The sequence below is a fragment of the Polypterus senegalus genome, chromosome 9 (assembly GCF_016835505.1).
Source record: "Polypterus senegalus isolate Bchr_013 chromosome 9, ASM1683550v1, whole genome shotgun sequence".
Taxonomy (NCBI): Eukaryota; Metazoa; Chordata; class Cladistia; order Polypteriformes; family Polypteridae; genus Polypterus; species Polypterus senegalus.
This window is the reverse complement of record NC_053162.1, coordinates 98,524,272-98,540,196: the sequence shown is the minus strand read 5'-3', so window position 1 is coordinate 98,540,196 and position 15,925 is coordinate 98,524,272. Positions and strand designations below refer to the sequence as shown.

General features: G+C 37.7%; 1 protein-coding gene across 2 annotated transcripts in view; it reads left to right on the top strand.

Annotated features, from left to right (window-relative positions):
- Positions 1-15,925, top strand: part of zc3h18 (zinc finger CCCH-type containing 18) — a 160,302-nt gene that overhangs the window by 53,446 nt on the left and 90,931 nt on the right. For both annotated transcript variants that reach the window (XM_039763519.1, XM_039763518.1), the window contains exons 4-5: positions 8,220-8,304; positions 11,531-11,679. In XM_039763519.1, coding sequence (XP_039619453.1) covers positions 8,220-8,304; positions 11,531-11,679 — 234 coding nt within the window. The remainder of the gene's footprint in view (positions 1-8,219; positions 8,305-11,530; positions 11,680-15,925) is intronic.

Sequence of the window (15,925 nt, the reverse complement as noted above, 5' to 3'; positions counted from 1 at the left end):
TGTGCCATTCCTCCTTGCAGATCCTCTCCAGTTCTGTCAGGTTGGATGGTAAACGTTGGTGGACAGCCATTTTTAGGTCTCTCCAGAGATGCTCAATTGGGTTTAAGTCAGAGCTTTGGCTGGGCCATTCAAGAACAGTCACAGAGTTGTTGTAAAGCCATTCCTTCGTTATTTTAGCTGTGTGCTTAGGGTCATTGTCTTGTTGGAAGGTAAACCATTGGCCCAGTCTTAGGTCCTTAGCATTTTGGAGAAGGTTTTTGTCCAGGATATTCCTGTACTTGGCCGCATTCATCTTTCCCTCGATTGCAACCAGTTGCCCTGTCCCTGCAGCTGTAAAACACCCCCACAGCATGATGCTGCCACCGCCATGCTTCACTGTGGGGACTGTATTGGACAAGTGATGAGCAGTGCCTGGTTGTCTCCACACATACCGCTTAGAATTAAGGCCTGAAAGTTCTATCTTGGTCTCATCAGACCAGAGAATCTTACTGTATTTCTCACCATCTCAGAGTCCTTCAGGTGTCTTTTAGCAAACTCCAAGATAGAACTTTTTGGCATCATGCTGTGGGGGTGTTTTTCAGCTTTAAAGATTACATATATTATATATACATACATACTAGCAAAATACCAGCACTTTGCAGCGGAGAAGTAGGGGAGATGCAACACAGTGGTGAAAATGGCCTTGTCCCAACTTTTTTGGTATTTGTTGATACCATGAAATTCTGAATCAACATATTTTTCCCTTAAAATGATATATTTTCTCAGTTTAAACTTTTGTTCCGTGATTTATGTTCTATTCTGAATAAAATATTAGAAGTTGGCACCTCCGCATCATTGCATTCAGTTTTTATTTACGATTTGTATAGTGTCCCAACTTTTTTGGAATCCGGTTTGTATATACATACATATCTACATATATACACACACACACACACACATATATATATATATATATATATATATATATACAGTAATCCTCGCTATATCGCTTTGACTTTCGCGTTTCACTCTATCGCTGATTTTAAATGTAAGCACATCTAAATATATATCACAGATTTTTAAGCTGGTTCGGATTTCTGCAGACAATGGGTCTTTTAATTTATGCTACACGCTTCCTCAGTTTGTTTGCCCTGTTGATTTCATACAAGGGACGCTATTGGCGGATGGCTTAGAAGCTACCCAATCAGAGCACGTATTACATATTAACTAAAACTCCTCAATGCTATAAGATATGCATCCCGCGCGGAGCTTGATTGTTTGCTTGTCTCTGCCTTTCTCTCACCCTCTCTGACATTCTCTGCGCCTGACGGAGGGGCTGTGAGCAGAGGTGCTGTTTGCTTAAAAGACACTGACGCTCCTCTAAAAAAATGCCGCTTTATTGCGGTGCTCGGTGCTCGGCATATTTAAAAGCACAAAAGCACACGTATTGATTTTTTGATTGTTGCTTTAATCTCGCTCTCTCTCTCTCACGTTCTCTGCGCCTGATGGAGGAGATGTGAGCAGAGGGGCTGTTTGCACAGAGGCTGTTTGCTTAGAAGATACTAACGCTCCTCTAAAATGCGTGGCAAACTTAAAAGCACAAGTATTGATTTTTGATTGTTTGCTTTTCTTTGCGAGCTCTCTCTCTCTCCCTCTGAAATTCTCTGCTCCTGAAGAGAAGAAGATCTATTTGCATTCTTTTAATTGTGAGAAAGAACTGTCATCTCTGTCTTGTCATGGAGGACAGTTTAAACTTTTGACTAAAGGGTGTTATTTCATGTCTAGAGGGCTCTAATAATGTTAACAGTGTGGGAGAGTTTATAAGGGCTTAAAATCAAACAACGAACAATCAAGCAAATCAAACCAATAGAAATGAGGCACTAGTTCCAAAAAACGTCTTTGTGTGCAAGAACATGCATGTGCATTTAGATGCATGTGTGGCAAAAAGTGACACTTCTAGTGTGTTCTTTGCAAATATATTTTTTGCAGTAGAAGCAGAGTACGTTTGTCTTTTTTTCTTTATTGCTAGGGCAGACCTGACACCTCTTTCTTTTAGAATCAGTTGGCCTCAATGGGGTTGTGGCTGTGGCTATGAAGGTTGATGATGAGGCAGTGCTGGCCGAAGAGGATGCTGGCACTGATGCTCTTTGTGTTGCTGATGGTGTGGAAGGGAACTTCCTAACTCCTAAAGAAACATTCTCCACTTGTTTTTTCTGGTTGAGTTCCACCCTAGGTGAATGTGGGTCCACAACACAAATGCATTGTATGCAGACACATCTAGAATGTTATAAAACACAACCATTGGCCATCTCCTGGTCATTCTCTGGCAAGTGTAGGTGGCAGTCAGCTTGTCCAGGTTGTCCACTCCACCTTTGTTTTTATTATAGTCCAAGGTAATTATGGGCTTTTTGTCACTTGCTGATGACACAGCTGCGTCTTTATGAAAAGTGGACATAAGTATCACACTCCGGTGTTTTTTTGGACAATATGAAAAAACCGTGGTGGTGTCTGTAAAAGCAAATTTTGAAGAAAGTGGAGCCCTGTCCTTCACCTGCAAAATTTCTGCAGGTAACTCAGGTTTACTTTTTTTTTTTTTTTACTGTGCCCACCATGATAAGTTTCCACCTGAGAAGTTCTTGTCCAAGGTCATAGCTGGTAAAGAAATTGTCACATGTGATATTGTGACCCAGCAGTCCAGTAGTCATATCGAGGACTACACGTTTTCCTTGATTTTTTATCAGGAATGCCATTTGCATGTTTGCCTGTGTAAATCTTCAGATTCCATGCATAGCTAGTTTTTGCATTACAGGCTGCCTAAATTTTTATGCGATATTTCCCTGGCTTACTAGGCATGCAATGCCGGAAAGGGCATTTTCCACGGAAAGGGACAAAACGTTCATCTACTGTTACCTCTGGCCTTGGGTTGAACATCAGTGGAAGAAGCTGCACCCACCTTTCCCAGACATTCCTGATGGGAGCAAGCTTCTCAGATTTTTCTCTAGTTTGTTTTGTTTGTTCAGGTAAGGAGACACACAGGCAAAGAGAGAAGCCCCTCAAAGTGTGTTTATGATTTTTGTTTTGACCCTAACTATTGTTTTATAACCTTAAATTATAACTGAGTCAAAACTGACCCTACCAACACAAAGGTAATAATTTTCACCAGAGCATTTTATAATTTAGTACAATTTTTTTTTTTATTTTATTTTAATTAAATACAGATTCCTGACAAAGTCAAAAAGCCTTGATGCAATAAACAAAATTAGGTAGTAGTTTTATGCATTTAAAAAGTAAAATATATATATATATAGCAAAATACCCGTGCTTCACAGCGGAGAAGTAGTGTGTTAAAGAAGTTATGAAAAAGAAATGATTTTGTGAGAATATTTCTGAGAATTATATTACCTGGCACTTTCACTGATATTACTCTGAGGGTGTTGATGTCTTTGTGGACCTAGAGAAAGCATAGGACAGGGTGCCTTGAGAGGAGTTGTGGTATTGTATGAGGAAGTCAGGAGTGGCAGAGAAGTATGTAAGAGTGGTACAGGATTTGTATAAGTGAAGTGTCACATTGGTGAGGTATGTAGTAGGAGTGACAAATGCGTGTAAGGTGGAAGTGGGATTACATCAGGAATTGGCTATGAGCCCTTTCTTATTTGCAATAGTGATGGATAGGTTGATAGAGGAGATTAGACAGGAATCCCTGAGGACTATAATGTTTGTAGTTGACATTATGATCTGTAATGAGAGTAGGGGGCAGGTTGAGGACACCTTGGGGAGGTGAAGATATGCTTTAGATAGCATTCATCTTTCCATCTTTTTTGAACAACATTTGTTTCAGTTTTACATATCTAAATTAAGTTTAATTTTGTTTACAAAGATTATCTTTAAATATTTCCATTTTTTTGTTTTTGATTTTTTTAACCTCCTAAATGTATTTCTTTAAATGCAGTAAGAAGTTTGGCTGTTTTAGTTATATTTAAATTTAGTGCTCAGAAAGTATCAGCAATTTGTTTTTAATTAAGCTTTTCATTCTTTGAAGGTGTGTAATTCTTAATGCGTCTTCTTGTAGTGTAATAGTTAAATTGTACGGGTTTAATTAGGTGAATACTGCTCCTTAATTTCAGAGAAGAAAGATTTGTTAAGATATTAAAAAAAGAACTGATTTACTAGGTCTTGCACTATAACTATCATTTTATCTTTAGACCTTCTTCAAACATTTGACCATACTTTCCTTGACCTGTAAAGTGTAGTATTACGGATGTAGAGATCATGTTTTACTAACCATGTCTGCATTAGGGATCAGTAGAAAGAATTAAAGCTTATAAAAAAAAAGGATAATTGAAAATCAGCACCCTAGCTCAAGGTGGTGCGTCTGGTGGAAAATGCAAACCACCATGTGTGTATTACTTGTTGCAGTTCTTACCCCACAGCATCAATCAGAAAGACAACTTTATAGTCAATGAGCCTTTCTGCTCATGTTGTGAGACAACAAAACCATGAGTGCTGACTGACGTTGATCAGTGAAATCCTGGAAGTTTGTGTGGACAGCTTAGACAAACATTTTTTTCCAAGTGCCCAACGGTGTCTTGCAAGACCAGCATCATACCACGGACCTGTAGCAGCCACACATATTATTTGTATGCATGTTTACTGTAAGATCACTGCCAGATCAGTTTCATGCATGTGTGAACTTGTAGCATTTTCATTTGATGGGTACATTAGCAGACTTTAATGACAATATACTGAGTACTACCACCTGATATATAACACTAATTCCTCTTCCCTGGCAGTGCAGAACCCCATGATTAATTTATATGCATAAGTAGCCATGTGCTGCCCTTAGTAGTCAAAACAAGCCCTAAAAGAGCCCTGCTCCTTGAGTTAGAATGAGACCCTGCAAAATAATAACAAAATATTCTTAATGGAGGAAAGAAAGATAGATTAGAAACAAAAAACATGACACAAGAACAAGTGGTATGGGCAACGTGTGCCCCACGTTTTTTAGCACAGTGGTTGTGTGTGTGTGTATATATATGTGTGTGTGTGTGTATATATATATATATATATATATATATATATATATATATATATATATATATATATATATATATATATATATATATATATAAATAAATAAAATATAAATATTAGTGCTGGGAGGTATACCGGTTCATACCAAAAACCGTTGTTTATTTTTTGTTATAAAATGGTTTTTTCTTATACCACAACGTGGCGTAGCAGGAAACTGTTTAAGGGGGGGACCTTTTTCACTGCTACACCGCTAAAAACGCATGCAACAGAGTACATGCGTTAGTGGAGATATTGCACAGTGAAAATGGACAGAGAACTTTTCGAATCTGAAACTGTAGCGGATAAAGTTGAACATGATGACACAGAAGAACTTTTGCCGAAAAAGGGAGTCATGTCTGTTGTCTGGCGATACTTTGGTTTTAAAAGGTCTGATGTGGACCATTATTATTTTAAAATATGTGACTGCTTTTCTATAGTACTGTATAGTACTGCAAGCCAAGTTGCACTTTTTTTTTTTTTCTCCCAATACTTGAATACTATGTAATTTACGTGGTTGCTGTGTAATAGTGTGATGATGCCGGTCACTTACAGACTCCCTCTTCCCACATGGGAGTCTGCTGAACCAACATCATCGATAGTTATGACCGAGATGAGCTGACAAATCTCATTGAAGCCAGGGGATGGCGGAAAGTGCTCAGGTGCTTTTATTAAAAACAGTCAAAAGTAAAATCCATTGTGCAGTGTTAAAAAATACAGTACCCAAATAAATAGCAAATCTATATAACCAGTGAAATGTAGGGATAAAATCCATAATAAATAAATCCGTTAAAATAGAAGTTGAATTGCAGTCTCTCTCTCTCTCCTCACCCGATCGCAACCCACCACCTTTTGTCTCCCCGGCTCACCCATCACTGTTGTTGCAGGCGGAGCCTCTGCAGCACAAATTTCTTTCTGTAGACCCCCAGCTTGGCGGCCGCCACACTGCGCTGCCAGACTATCCAAGTTCAGCACACCTCCCGTCTTCCTTCATGCTCACTCAGTCGCAAGTTGCACTTGTTTTATTTTATTTTTATTTGGTGAATACTGTGTAATGTACCTGGGCTTGAAGCCTTGAAGTAATAGTATTATTACTGGAAGTATTAAATATTATTTATTTTATTGTTATTATTTATTAGTTTAAATATTATGCAATTTAATGATGGTAAAGTTGTTTAAAAAGTCACTTTAACTTGTCAATGGACAGAGATTGTTTACATTAACAGAAAGTGTAGTTGGTTTACAAAAAATATTGACTTATTTATTCCTTTTCTAAGTGCAATACAACTTTTGACAAGCACCTCTGGAGTTTATGAAGTCTAAATGCCTCTTTGGTGGCATTTTGAAAAATTTATATATTGTCTATGCCATGAAAACAGCTCTGACTTGTCAAAGCATGGACTCCACAAGACCTCTGAGGACGTTAGCAGTAGATCCTTTAAGTCCTGTAAGTTATAAGGTGGGTTCTCCATGGACTGGACCTTTTTTCCAGTCGTAATTGATCAAATTGAGATCTGTAGAATTAGAAGGCCAAGTTAACACCCTGAAGTTTTTCTTATGCCCCTTCAAACCATTCCTGAACACTTTTTGCAGTGTAGCAGGGCACATTATACTGTAGTTCTGAAAGAGGCCACTGCCATCAGTGAATATCATTGTCATGAAGGGTCGTACAGTTTGCAGCAACTTGAGATAAGGTGGTACCTGTAAAAGTAACATCCACATGAATTCCAGGACCCATTGTTTCCCAAGAGAACTTTTCCAGACCATCATATTCTGGCCATTGATTTACTTTCTTCCAATAGTGCATCCTGCTGCCAATTCTTCCATATGTAAATGATGCACATGCACCCCTCTGTGTACATGATTCTGATGAAAACGTGATTCATCAGATCAAGCCACCTTCTTCCATTGCTCCATGGTCCAGTTCTGACTCTTATGTGCCCGTTTTAGGCGCTTTTGACAGTGAACAGTGATCAGTATGGGCAGTCTTACCAGTCTACAGCAAGCTGCAATGCACTGTATGTTCTGACATCTCTCTCTCATGTTTTTCAGCAATTTGTGTTATGGTAGTTCTTCTGTGGGAATGGACCAAATGGGCTAGGCTTTTCTTCTTACATGCACCAGTGAACCTTTTTGCCCATGACCTTCTTGGAGGTTCATAAGTTGTCCTTCTTTGGACCACTTTTGGTAGGTAATAACTACAACCCACAAGACCTGCCGTTTTGGAGATGTGTCCCTAGTTGTCTAGCCATCATGATTTAGCTCTTGACAAAATCAGTCAGATCCTAACACTTTCCAATTTTTCCTGCTTCTAAAACGTTACCTTCGGGAACTGACTGTTCACTTGCTGCCTAATATATCCCACCCCTTGACAAGTGCCATTGTCTTTATATATAATAGACTACCGTGGCTGGTTGTTTGTCTGTCCACAATTTGAAATCACCTGTAGCTCACAAACTGTTTGAACTATTGACCTGACATTTGGTACACGTGTACTATGTGACGTCTACTATCCGCTTTCAGGGTGTTGATTGACCTCCAAGGTTATTCCTCTTTTTATTTTTATTTTATTCTAGAATCAATTCTCGGCAGAGGCCAGCAGGGCAACCGTGCGGCCCATGCGTACGGGCGCCGTTCTCATCCCTACCACCTTCGCTTTCACTTCCCCTACTACTTCATATCTTAAATCATTCTTGAGGTGGATTGAAGACTTAAGTGCCAGCTTAAGTGAAAATTTAAAGAAAATGTACTAAGTGATTGCATCACAAACACTGACTTAATCAGTTTTACCACAAAAAGATGCCTACGAAAGAAAAGAAGAAGCGGGCTGCTAGGGTGGAGAAAAGAAGAGCTGCTCAGGAAGCAGTAAGCGCCATAACCTCTAAGCAACCGAATGCTTAAACGTACAGAGAAAGAGTATGAAAACTATGAATGCTCAAGTCAAGCGTATTCACTGCATGTTATCGTGCAGTGTGCCGTTACTGGTAACAAGATAATTAATGTTTTTTTTTTACTTCATCTGTCATTGATTTTAACATTGTGGCTAATAGTTGTGTAGCTTAACCAATACAAATTTCAGAATAATAAGGGATTACATTTTGTTGGTTGAAAATAGTTTTAACAGCTTGTAGGAGAGAATTCAGTAAACTTGTATTTTTTTTTTTTGTCTCTAGGATGATGATCTTGAAGAAGGAGAAGTTAAAGATCCAAGTGATCGTAAAATAAGGCCTCGTCCCATTTGTAAATTTTTCATGAGAGGTACATTGTTTATCAAATTCTGTTCTTAACATTACATTTTTTTCCATTCAGATACAAAGTTTCAAAGACTCACAAGGGCTTTCTAACAGCATTAGTCATCCTTTGCCCTTTAAAACATGTTTCCTGCTTTATATTCCATCATGTGATACACCAAAATGCAATGTCCCTTAATGAGTTAGAAATAATTTTTAAGTATGACAATAATTTCATGTGTTTAACAGTTTCTAATTAAACTAAAATGGAATTTTAAAAAATTCCCTTAAGCTTCCACAAGTGGGCACTGTTGTTTAAGCTAGCATGTTACTCATTGGTTTTACCTTGCAAATTGATAAAAACAATCTGCTTGAATATGTATGGTATTTTGCTTATTTAATATTCTTTCTGCAATGTAATCAAGATAACATGAAGTATAGGAAATGATTTACTGAATGTTCTGAGTCCTAAGCTGCTGTTCTGTATGGCCACAGGAGTAATGTCAATATGGTAGCTTTGTAATAAAAGTTAAAATATTTTTTAATTTAATTAACAAACTTAAAGAGTAATTTCCATATTTCTCAAGTCGAAGTTATTTCTTCACAATCAAAATGTATATTATCTTGCCACATGAAACTGCATTTTAAAGTGAAGCATACTGCATAATTAAAAAAAATAAATAAATAACTAGCCCACTTTTGTGTTTTATAATGGAGTCAATGGATACCAGGATTCCTTTGAAAAGAAAAGACATGTCCACTTTGAAGTAGCAAAGACTTTGATTTAAGAAATGTAGCCTGATGCATGCTTGTGACAACAAAGGCAAACTGAGAATAATACATTTTATGAGAGGTGTTTGATACTGTTTTCTTAAAGTAAGGAAATGTTTTATGCTTGCTTAATGCTATGCAGTGTCCATTATAACAAGTTATGGAGAGGCACATGATGCACGCAAAGTGGAGCATATGTGAGTTTCGTTGTGTTTTGTACACATAGCAATAAATGTGAACTGAACTAATGCTAAATTGTGCTTTTAATAAAAAAAAAAAAAAACTTAGATTTTTGAAAAAGCCAAGTCATCTTTTTCGTGGCATGTCTTTTGAAAAAGTCAAGTATCTTTTTTGTGGCGTATCTTCTGCACAGAAATAATTATATAAAAGAAAAACAAACCCTCAGACAATGAAAAAGACAGAGTGCACGATTGAACAGATTTAAGCACTACAAACCAATTATCTATTTTTATGCAAGATGAGCAACTTTTTCTGAAGGATATGGTTAGTAAAAAAAAAAAAAAACTTGAGTGCAACATTTTTGCATGAGTGAGTTCATTGATACTGATGTCAATCAATCTGTAAATACACTGGATGTAAGAAAGTTTAATAAGGTCAAGCCCTCGACCGGAAGTGGTTGCCTGTTCATGACAGACTTTTCTTTCTGCCATATTGGTTTATCTACAGCATGTTTGTTTATTGTTTCAGTTGTTTTTTTACGTTAAATACATATAAAATACTGGAATTCAGTAGTCTAATATCGCCTATCATCTGACTGTGACTCCTACGCTCAGCTTTCTGTTAGCTAAACCCTGCGAATTAATGCATTTCTAGATGTCCCTGACACCCCTCTTTTACACTGGGAAAACATACAAAGTCCATGCAAAACCTGACCCGGTGAAGCAGAAGTGACAACTCTCCGTCACCACTCTGTGTTAAAACATCTATGTTGAAATTGATAAACTTCAACCTGATCAACCTCAGGTGAACTGGTGTTGCTAAAGTGGCATGAGAGTGTGTCTGTTGGCTCTGCGATGAACGGGCACCTTGTCCTGGTGTTTTTCATACATTGCACTAGTGCTGGGCGATATGGAAAAATCATATATCACGATATGGATTATTTTATATCACAATAACAATATATATCACGATAAACCACCCACAATAAAGTACGTTTCCAGTTATTCTCTTAAAAGTTTGACAAAAATATCATTGCATACTTTTTTTTGCAACTTTATTTTGAAGTGACATTTAACTGAACTGTCACAAAACCACAAGATGGAGTTTCTTTGCGAAAAAGTTCATTTTTATTTTTGATTATCACTTATATAAAGGGTAGAGTATACATTGCATAGCGACAAGACATTATCATTCATTTGTCATAGCTTATTTAATGCAATATTTTCTTTAGTAATTGATAAAATTAGGTTAGAAACGATACAAACGATAGAAGAGAAATAGGACGATAGACACTTTTCTATCGTCCCCACGATATATATCGTCATATCGCCCAGCACTACATTGCACCCAGTAATTGCTGGGATAGGCTTCGGCTGCCCTGGATAATTGGATTAGGGGATTGATGGCTTGTCCAATGGTTCCTAATAACTTCTACTCAGTACTCGTCACTTGCATTACTGTCTGTCTACAGAACAGAGACAGAATTTCAGATCTGGGCAGTAGCATTCAATAATGTTAAGAAACTGAGCTTGGCGGTGACTTTCCAAGCTGAATCTATGCCATTGGAGCTGAAATGGTGTTAGAGAGGAAGACAAGCAAATGAAGGGAAGTCCATAGCCAGTCCTTTTTTTTTTTTTTTTTTAAATGGCTGAATCTCAAAGCAGTGGTTTGCTTTCTGCTTTTTAACCTTCTTAAAAACATGAGTATGCTGTCTTGCAATATGTGTGAGATACTCAATAACATTTTTGGCTTGAAAAATTATGTGTTTGATACGCTTTCAGGCTTTTCTTTAAAATGCTCAATACCTGGTATGTATAGGGTGCATTATAAGAAGCAAGAACAGGCTAAAGTGCCATTTCATGTGGTAAACTAATGTATACCATTATTGTGAAGAAATAAACATGACTTGAAAAATATCAAACTTACCAAGTAAACATTTTTTTCTTAATATAAAAGCAAAAAAAAAGCCCTGGGTTATTTTTTTCATGATTAAAAGTAGGATGTTCTTGTCTTAAAATAATCACTTTTGTATAATTTTTGCAAGATGTAATAGCTGCCTCACATTCTGAAATCTAGAAAAGTATACTCTAGTTATTCCCAGTTTCTTACCTCCATTCCAAAGACCTTCATGTGAAGTTAATTTGAAAATTTGTGTTCCATTATTAACAATGGTTGGTATGTTGTGTATGATTGGTAATCCTGAAATGTGCTGTTTGCCACTATTGGCCCTATAAAGAAAAAAGATTGTTAGAAAAATTTTTTGAAACAGACTTTGGAATGATACTTTTCTTTTTTTATTTTAGGCCACTGTACATGGGGAATGAATTGCAGGTTTATTCATCCTGGTTTAAATGATAAAGGAAATTATTCTCTCATTACCAAACCAGACCCTTTCTCTCCTAATGGTGGTCCACCAGCAGGACCTCTTCCATTAATCCCAACAACTCCTTGGGTAAGTGCTATAGATTGTTAAATCCAGTATCCTTTTTGTAAGTAAAATTTTCAGTTTCCTACAGGTCCTTGGTCCAAAATATCAAAAAGGAAGACACTTGGGGTCATAATTTTTATTGTGATAAAGATTACTAAAAAAAGTAGCCTGTATGACTTACCTACAGGATACGCTTTCCCTTTCCTTATATCAAGACATAAAAGCACTGATTGGCATTAATTCTTTGAACTAGACAGTTAATGTGATAGATCTCATGAAATTAGACTATGTTGTATTGTGGCACGGAATTCACAGAGTCCAAACAGGTCACTTTCTGACATGGTGTTTATCTGTCACAGAACCATTTTTCTTTACTTAAGGTAGTTGATCTACTTTCATGTTTTGGAATAATTCCTCTGAAAATTATAGAAAAATTCTGTTACATTTTTGTTTATTCTATGCTGTTCTGTAAGGTACAGTGTGAGCCTGTCATCTGCCTTAATTTTCAAAGTCAGTTAATCACTCCTTAATTATTTATTATTCTTAGTTATTTTATTGCAGATACTAATTACCATATTTGTACAATTGGCACTTGAGCAGTCATTGGTCATTAACATACATTTTTGTTTGCATTGTAGTATTTACACTTGTTCCAATCTTATCTGCTCTGAATCTTAGAACTGCTCACACTATCAGGCCTTTGAAGCAAAAGCCTCTTTTAATTGAGTGCTGATGTCAGTTCTTTTCATAAACAAATTTCTCCTATTGAACACTAGTCTACAGTAATTGAATGTGTAAAATACATAATATATGTTTTTTATATTTTTAAATGCATTTTATGTATCAGTCACACTGAATTTGCCTGGCATTTTATCAGGGAGTCAGGTACCTAGAGCTGTATAGGCTAAAAAATATATCATTATTTGGAACACATGCATTTCATTTGTGTTCTATGTCTGAAAAGATCTACTGTCTATGTAAGTGTAGGATGACAGAAATTTTGAACACATAACTAAAAGACAGTACTAAAACATGGCAAAAGTATAGTGACAAAATTTTGACTTGAAGTGTATAATGTGTGTAAATAAGTACTTTCTCAAAAGGTGCAAGTATAACATAACAAATGCGCTTTTATTCAAGACTATAACTGAAGAAAAAGGAATTGGGTTAGTGTGGCTTTTTGTCATGACTTCTTTGGTAGTGGAGCGGTAAGAACTGCTTACTCCTATTCAGAATATCCTGGGTTCGAGTCTTCACGTGTCCCAAAATAAACATTTTGAGTAGTGAGCTGCTCTTATTGTTACTATTATACAATCAAAACATACATTTGATTTGAGTCTGTAACAGCCAGTGTAAATGTATCGTGCTTATAAAGGTTAGTGTTTTTTTTTTTTATTTATTCAGTTTTATTCTCTCAGTCGCGTTCACGCTCACCCCAGTCTGACACTGCTGTTTTCAAATAAAGACCAGCTATAACAGAGGTGAACTCAGTTTGGAGAAAGAGAACAGAAGCCCTCCCCGTAAGTAACGTCCACTCATATATAGGAACAACGCAGCTGCACCAGGCGTAAAGGTGAAAGCTGGCAATCCTGCTAATCAGTCTGCCCCACACCTGTCCTTACGGCTTACAGAGCTAACCAATGTATTGTGCAAATTCCGTTCGTCATTATGTTTTGTGATGGTCTTTACATAAGAAAATTTATGTTTCTTATATAAAAGCCAGATCGAATGTTATTTACCTTGATTTGTTTACTTATCTTCCTACAGCATAAAGTCACAAGTAGACTGCAGAGCTTCCTCTGTTTGATCGACAAGGGCATGCTTACAAATTACACGTGTAATGCAATGAAAAATGCCTGTTGACACTTTTGTCCGCGAACAATGGTACAAGAATGCAGTTAGACTTCTTTTTTGGGCACATACACCATACACATCTAACCACTAGATTGTTAACTTTTTCAGAATTGATCTGTATAGCAGAGACTCCCTGTTAAGTGCCACTTTTAGCAGGACTAAAGATTCTGACGTGTTAAAGTCACTATTATTAGTTTATGTTCATAGCACATTATCATACATTTACATGCAACTCAAGGTACTTTCCACAGATTAATCAACCAAAACAATAAAGATATACCATAGTTATTTGGATATTATCATTAATTAATATTACAACAATTTCTAATAGATGTAAGTGTACTAAACAGACAAATAACCTGGGCATTGTTAAACAAAACTTGAACACTAAAGAGCAAAACAAACTTTCACTATTATCAGAAGCAGTTTCATATTGTCTTCTATTTAAAAGGCTTATACATAAAGATGGCAAGAGAACAACCAGATCTAATTAACAGTTATATAAAAATAAATATACAGTACATACTGTAGCGGTGCTATATGATTAATGTCGTTGTAAATGTATTTTGTGCAGAGTACTGTCTTTCATAGCTTTGTCCTGTTTAAATGGTGTGTGTGTCTATGTAAATATGCTCCCCTGGAAACAATGGGGGGGAAGAATAACACTGTGGTGTGGTATAGCGGGTCCACAGCTCCTGTCAAAGGAATGCTTTTAAAATAAATAATCACTGCACTCACGGCTTGGTGAGGGGGATTGGTGGTTTTGCGTCTGAAGCAGTTCTTGGGGTGATTTGCGATTTGGGTGTTTCTCACCTAAGTTCACAGGTGAGAAACAGTCCACATCCGTGATTGTTCATGTGGCTGCTGATATGCCACAGCTGCCATGCCCTCTAGTTAAATAGAGGCACGAGTCGGCTAAGGGGGGGGAGAAAAAGAGAATGGATGGGAGGTTGCAGGAGGAAAGCAGGAAGCAGTGGGAGAGAGAGAAAGTCAGTGTTCGAGAACGAGCGAGCGAGTGCAGGCTCCCGGAAGCTGATCAGGGAGCTTGGGTGTTAGGCCAACACCCGAAGAGTAGTAGTAGTGGTCACTCCCGCAGAGTTTATTATGAAGGGCGGTAGTGACCGGAAGGCGGATGACTCTCCGCGTAAGGCCGCGTGAGTTGGGACTTGGGATGTGGTGTCCCCAGCGTGAGAGTCCTGGTCGTTGAGCAATCCCAAGTCGCTATTTGGTGGTGCCTACTGGAGCCAGGGATCGGAAAGGCAACCGACCAGTTGCGAGTAGAGAGAGAAGGCCAGCTGCAGGTAGAGCGACTCCCCTGTTGAGAAGCCCAGACGGGGGAAGCAGGGGAGCCGGAGGTAAAAAGGCACCGGGCTTGTTGTTGTTTTGAGAAGAATACTTTTTGCTGTATTTTAACCTTGTTGTTGTTAAGAAGACTTTTTCTATTGATTTTAACCTCCATGATTGCACAACTGTTTTATGAATTATTTATTGACTTATTGAAGGCACTGCACTTTAAATTGAACACCTTGTTTTGTTGATTGTTTTAATAAAAGCACTTTGCACTTTTTCACCATCCCCTTGCTACGTTGTTGCCTCACTGCTTAGCTCATCGGTAACATTACCGACAGTGACGGGTTCAAGGGTTCCCAGAGGCAAGATGGGGGCATGGAACCAACCCACGTCGTTACATGTGGAACCATGGCCGTTAACGATAATTGGCCCTGTCAGTTCCATTACCTGCATCTGATCATCTGCTATTTAAATGGACAGAAGTGGGGGGGGATGGTGGGCGGGGAGAAGTTCCATTAGACTGCCATTTCATTAAAGAGACAGGAGAAAACACCGATTCAAATCATTCACACCTTTGTCTACCTGCCACTTTCAACGGCTTTGCATCACAAAACCCCGGGGTTCTGGATTATGCCACATACCGAGGATGAACACAGTGAGACTGTTTCTTGTTGTTTGGGGAGAGGAGTAAGACATCATTTTCATCTATGTATTACTTTCTGTAGGACAATTCTTCCAGCTGAACCAGGTTCACAAACATTATCCGTTTTCTGTTAAATCTTCTGGACTTTTATGCGAGTTTAATTATTTCTTTGTGTCTTAATTGAGTTTGTGTTCAGTAATGATTTGTATTGTATATTAACTTTTTTTCTTTTTATTATTACTTTCCACCGGACACTTCTGGGGTTGAATGTTATATCGGGGTTGGTTGGTGTATGATTGAGATATAATTATGTAGGTATATATATATACAGGTGTATGTATGTGTGTGTGTGTGTGTGTGTGTGTGTTTATGTGTGTGTGTGTGTGGGGTTGGGTGGGTGGATGGATGGATGGATAGATGGATGGTCACCCTTGGGTCAGAGATTTGCACGGAGACACAGGAGGTTGTAGAAAACAGGAATAT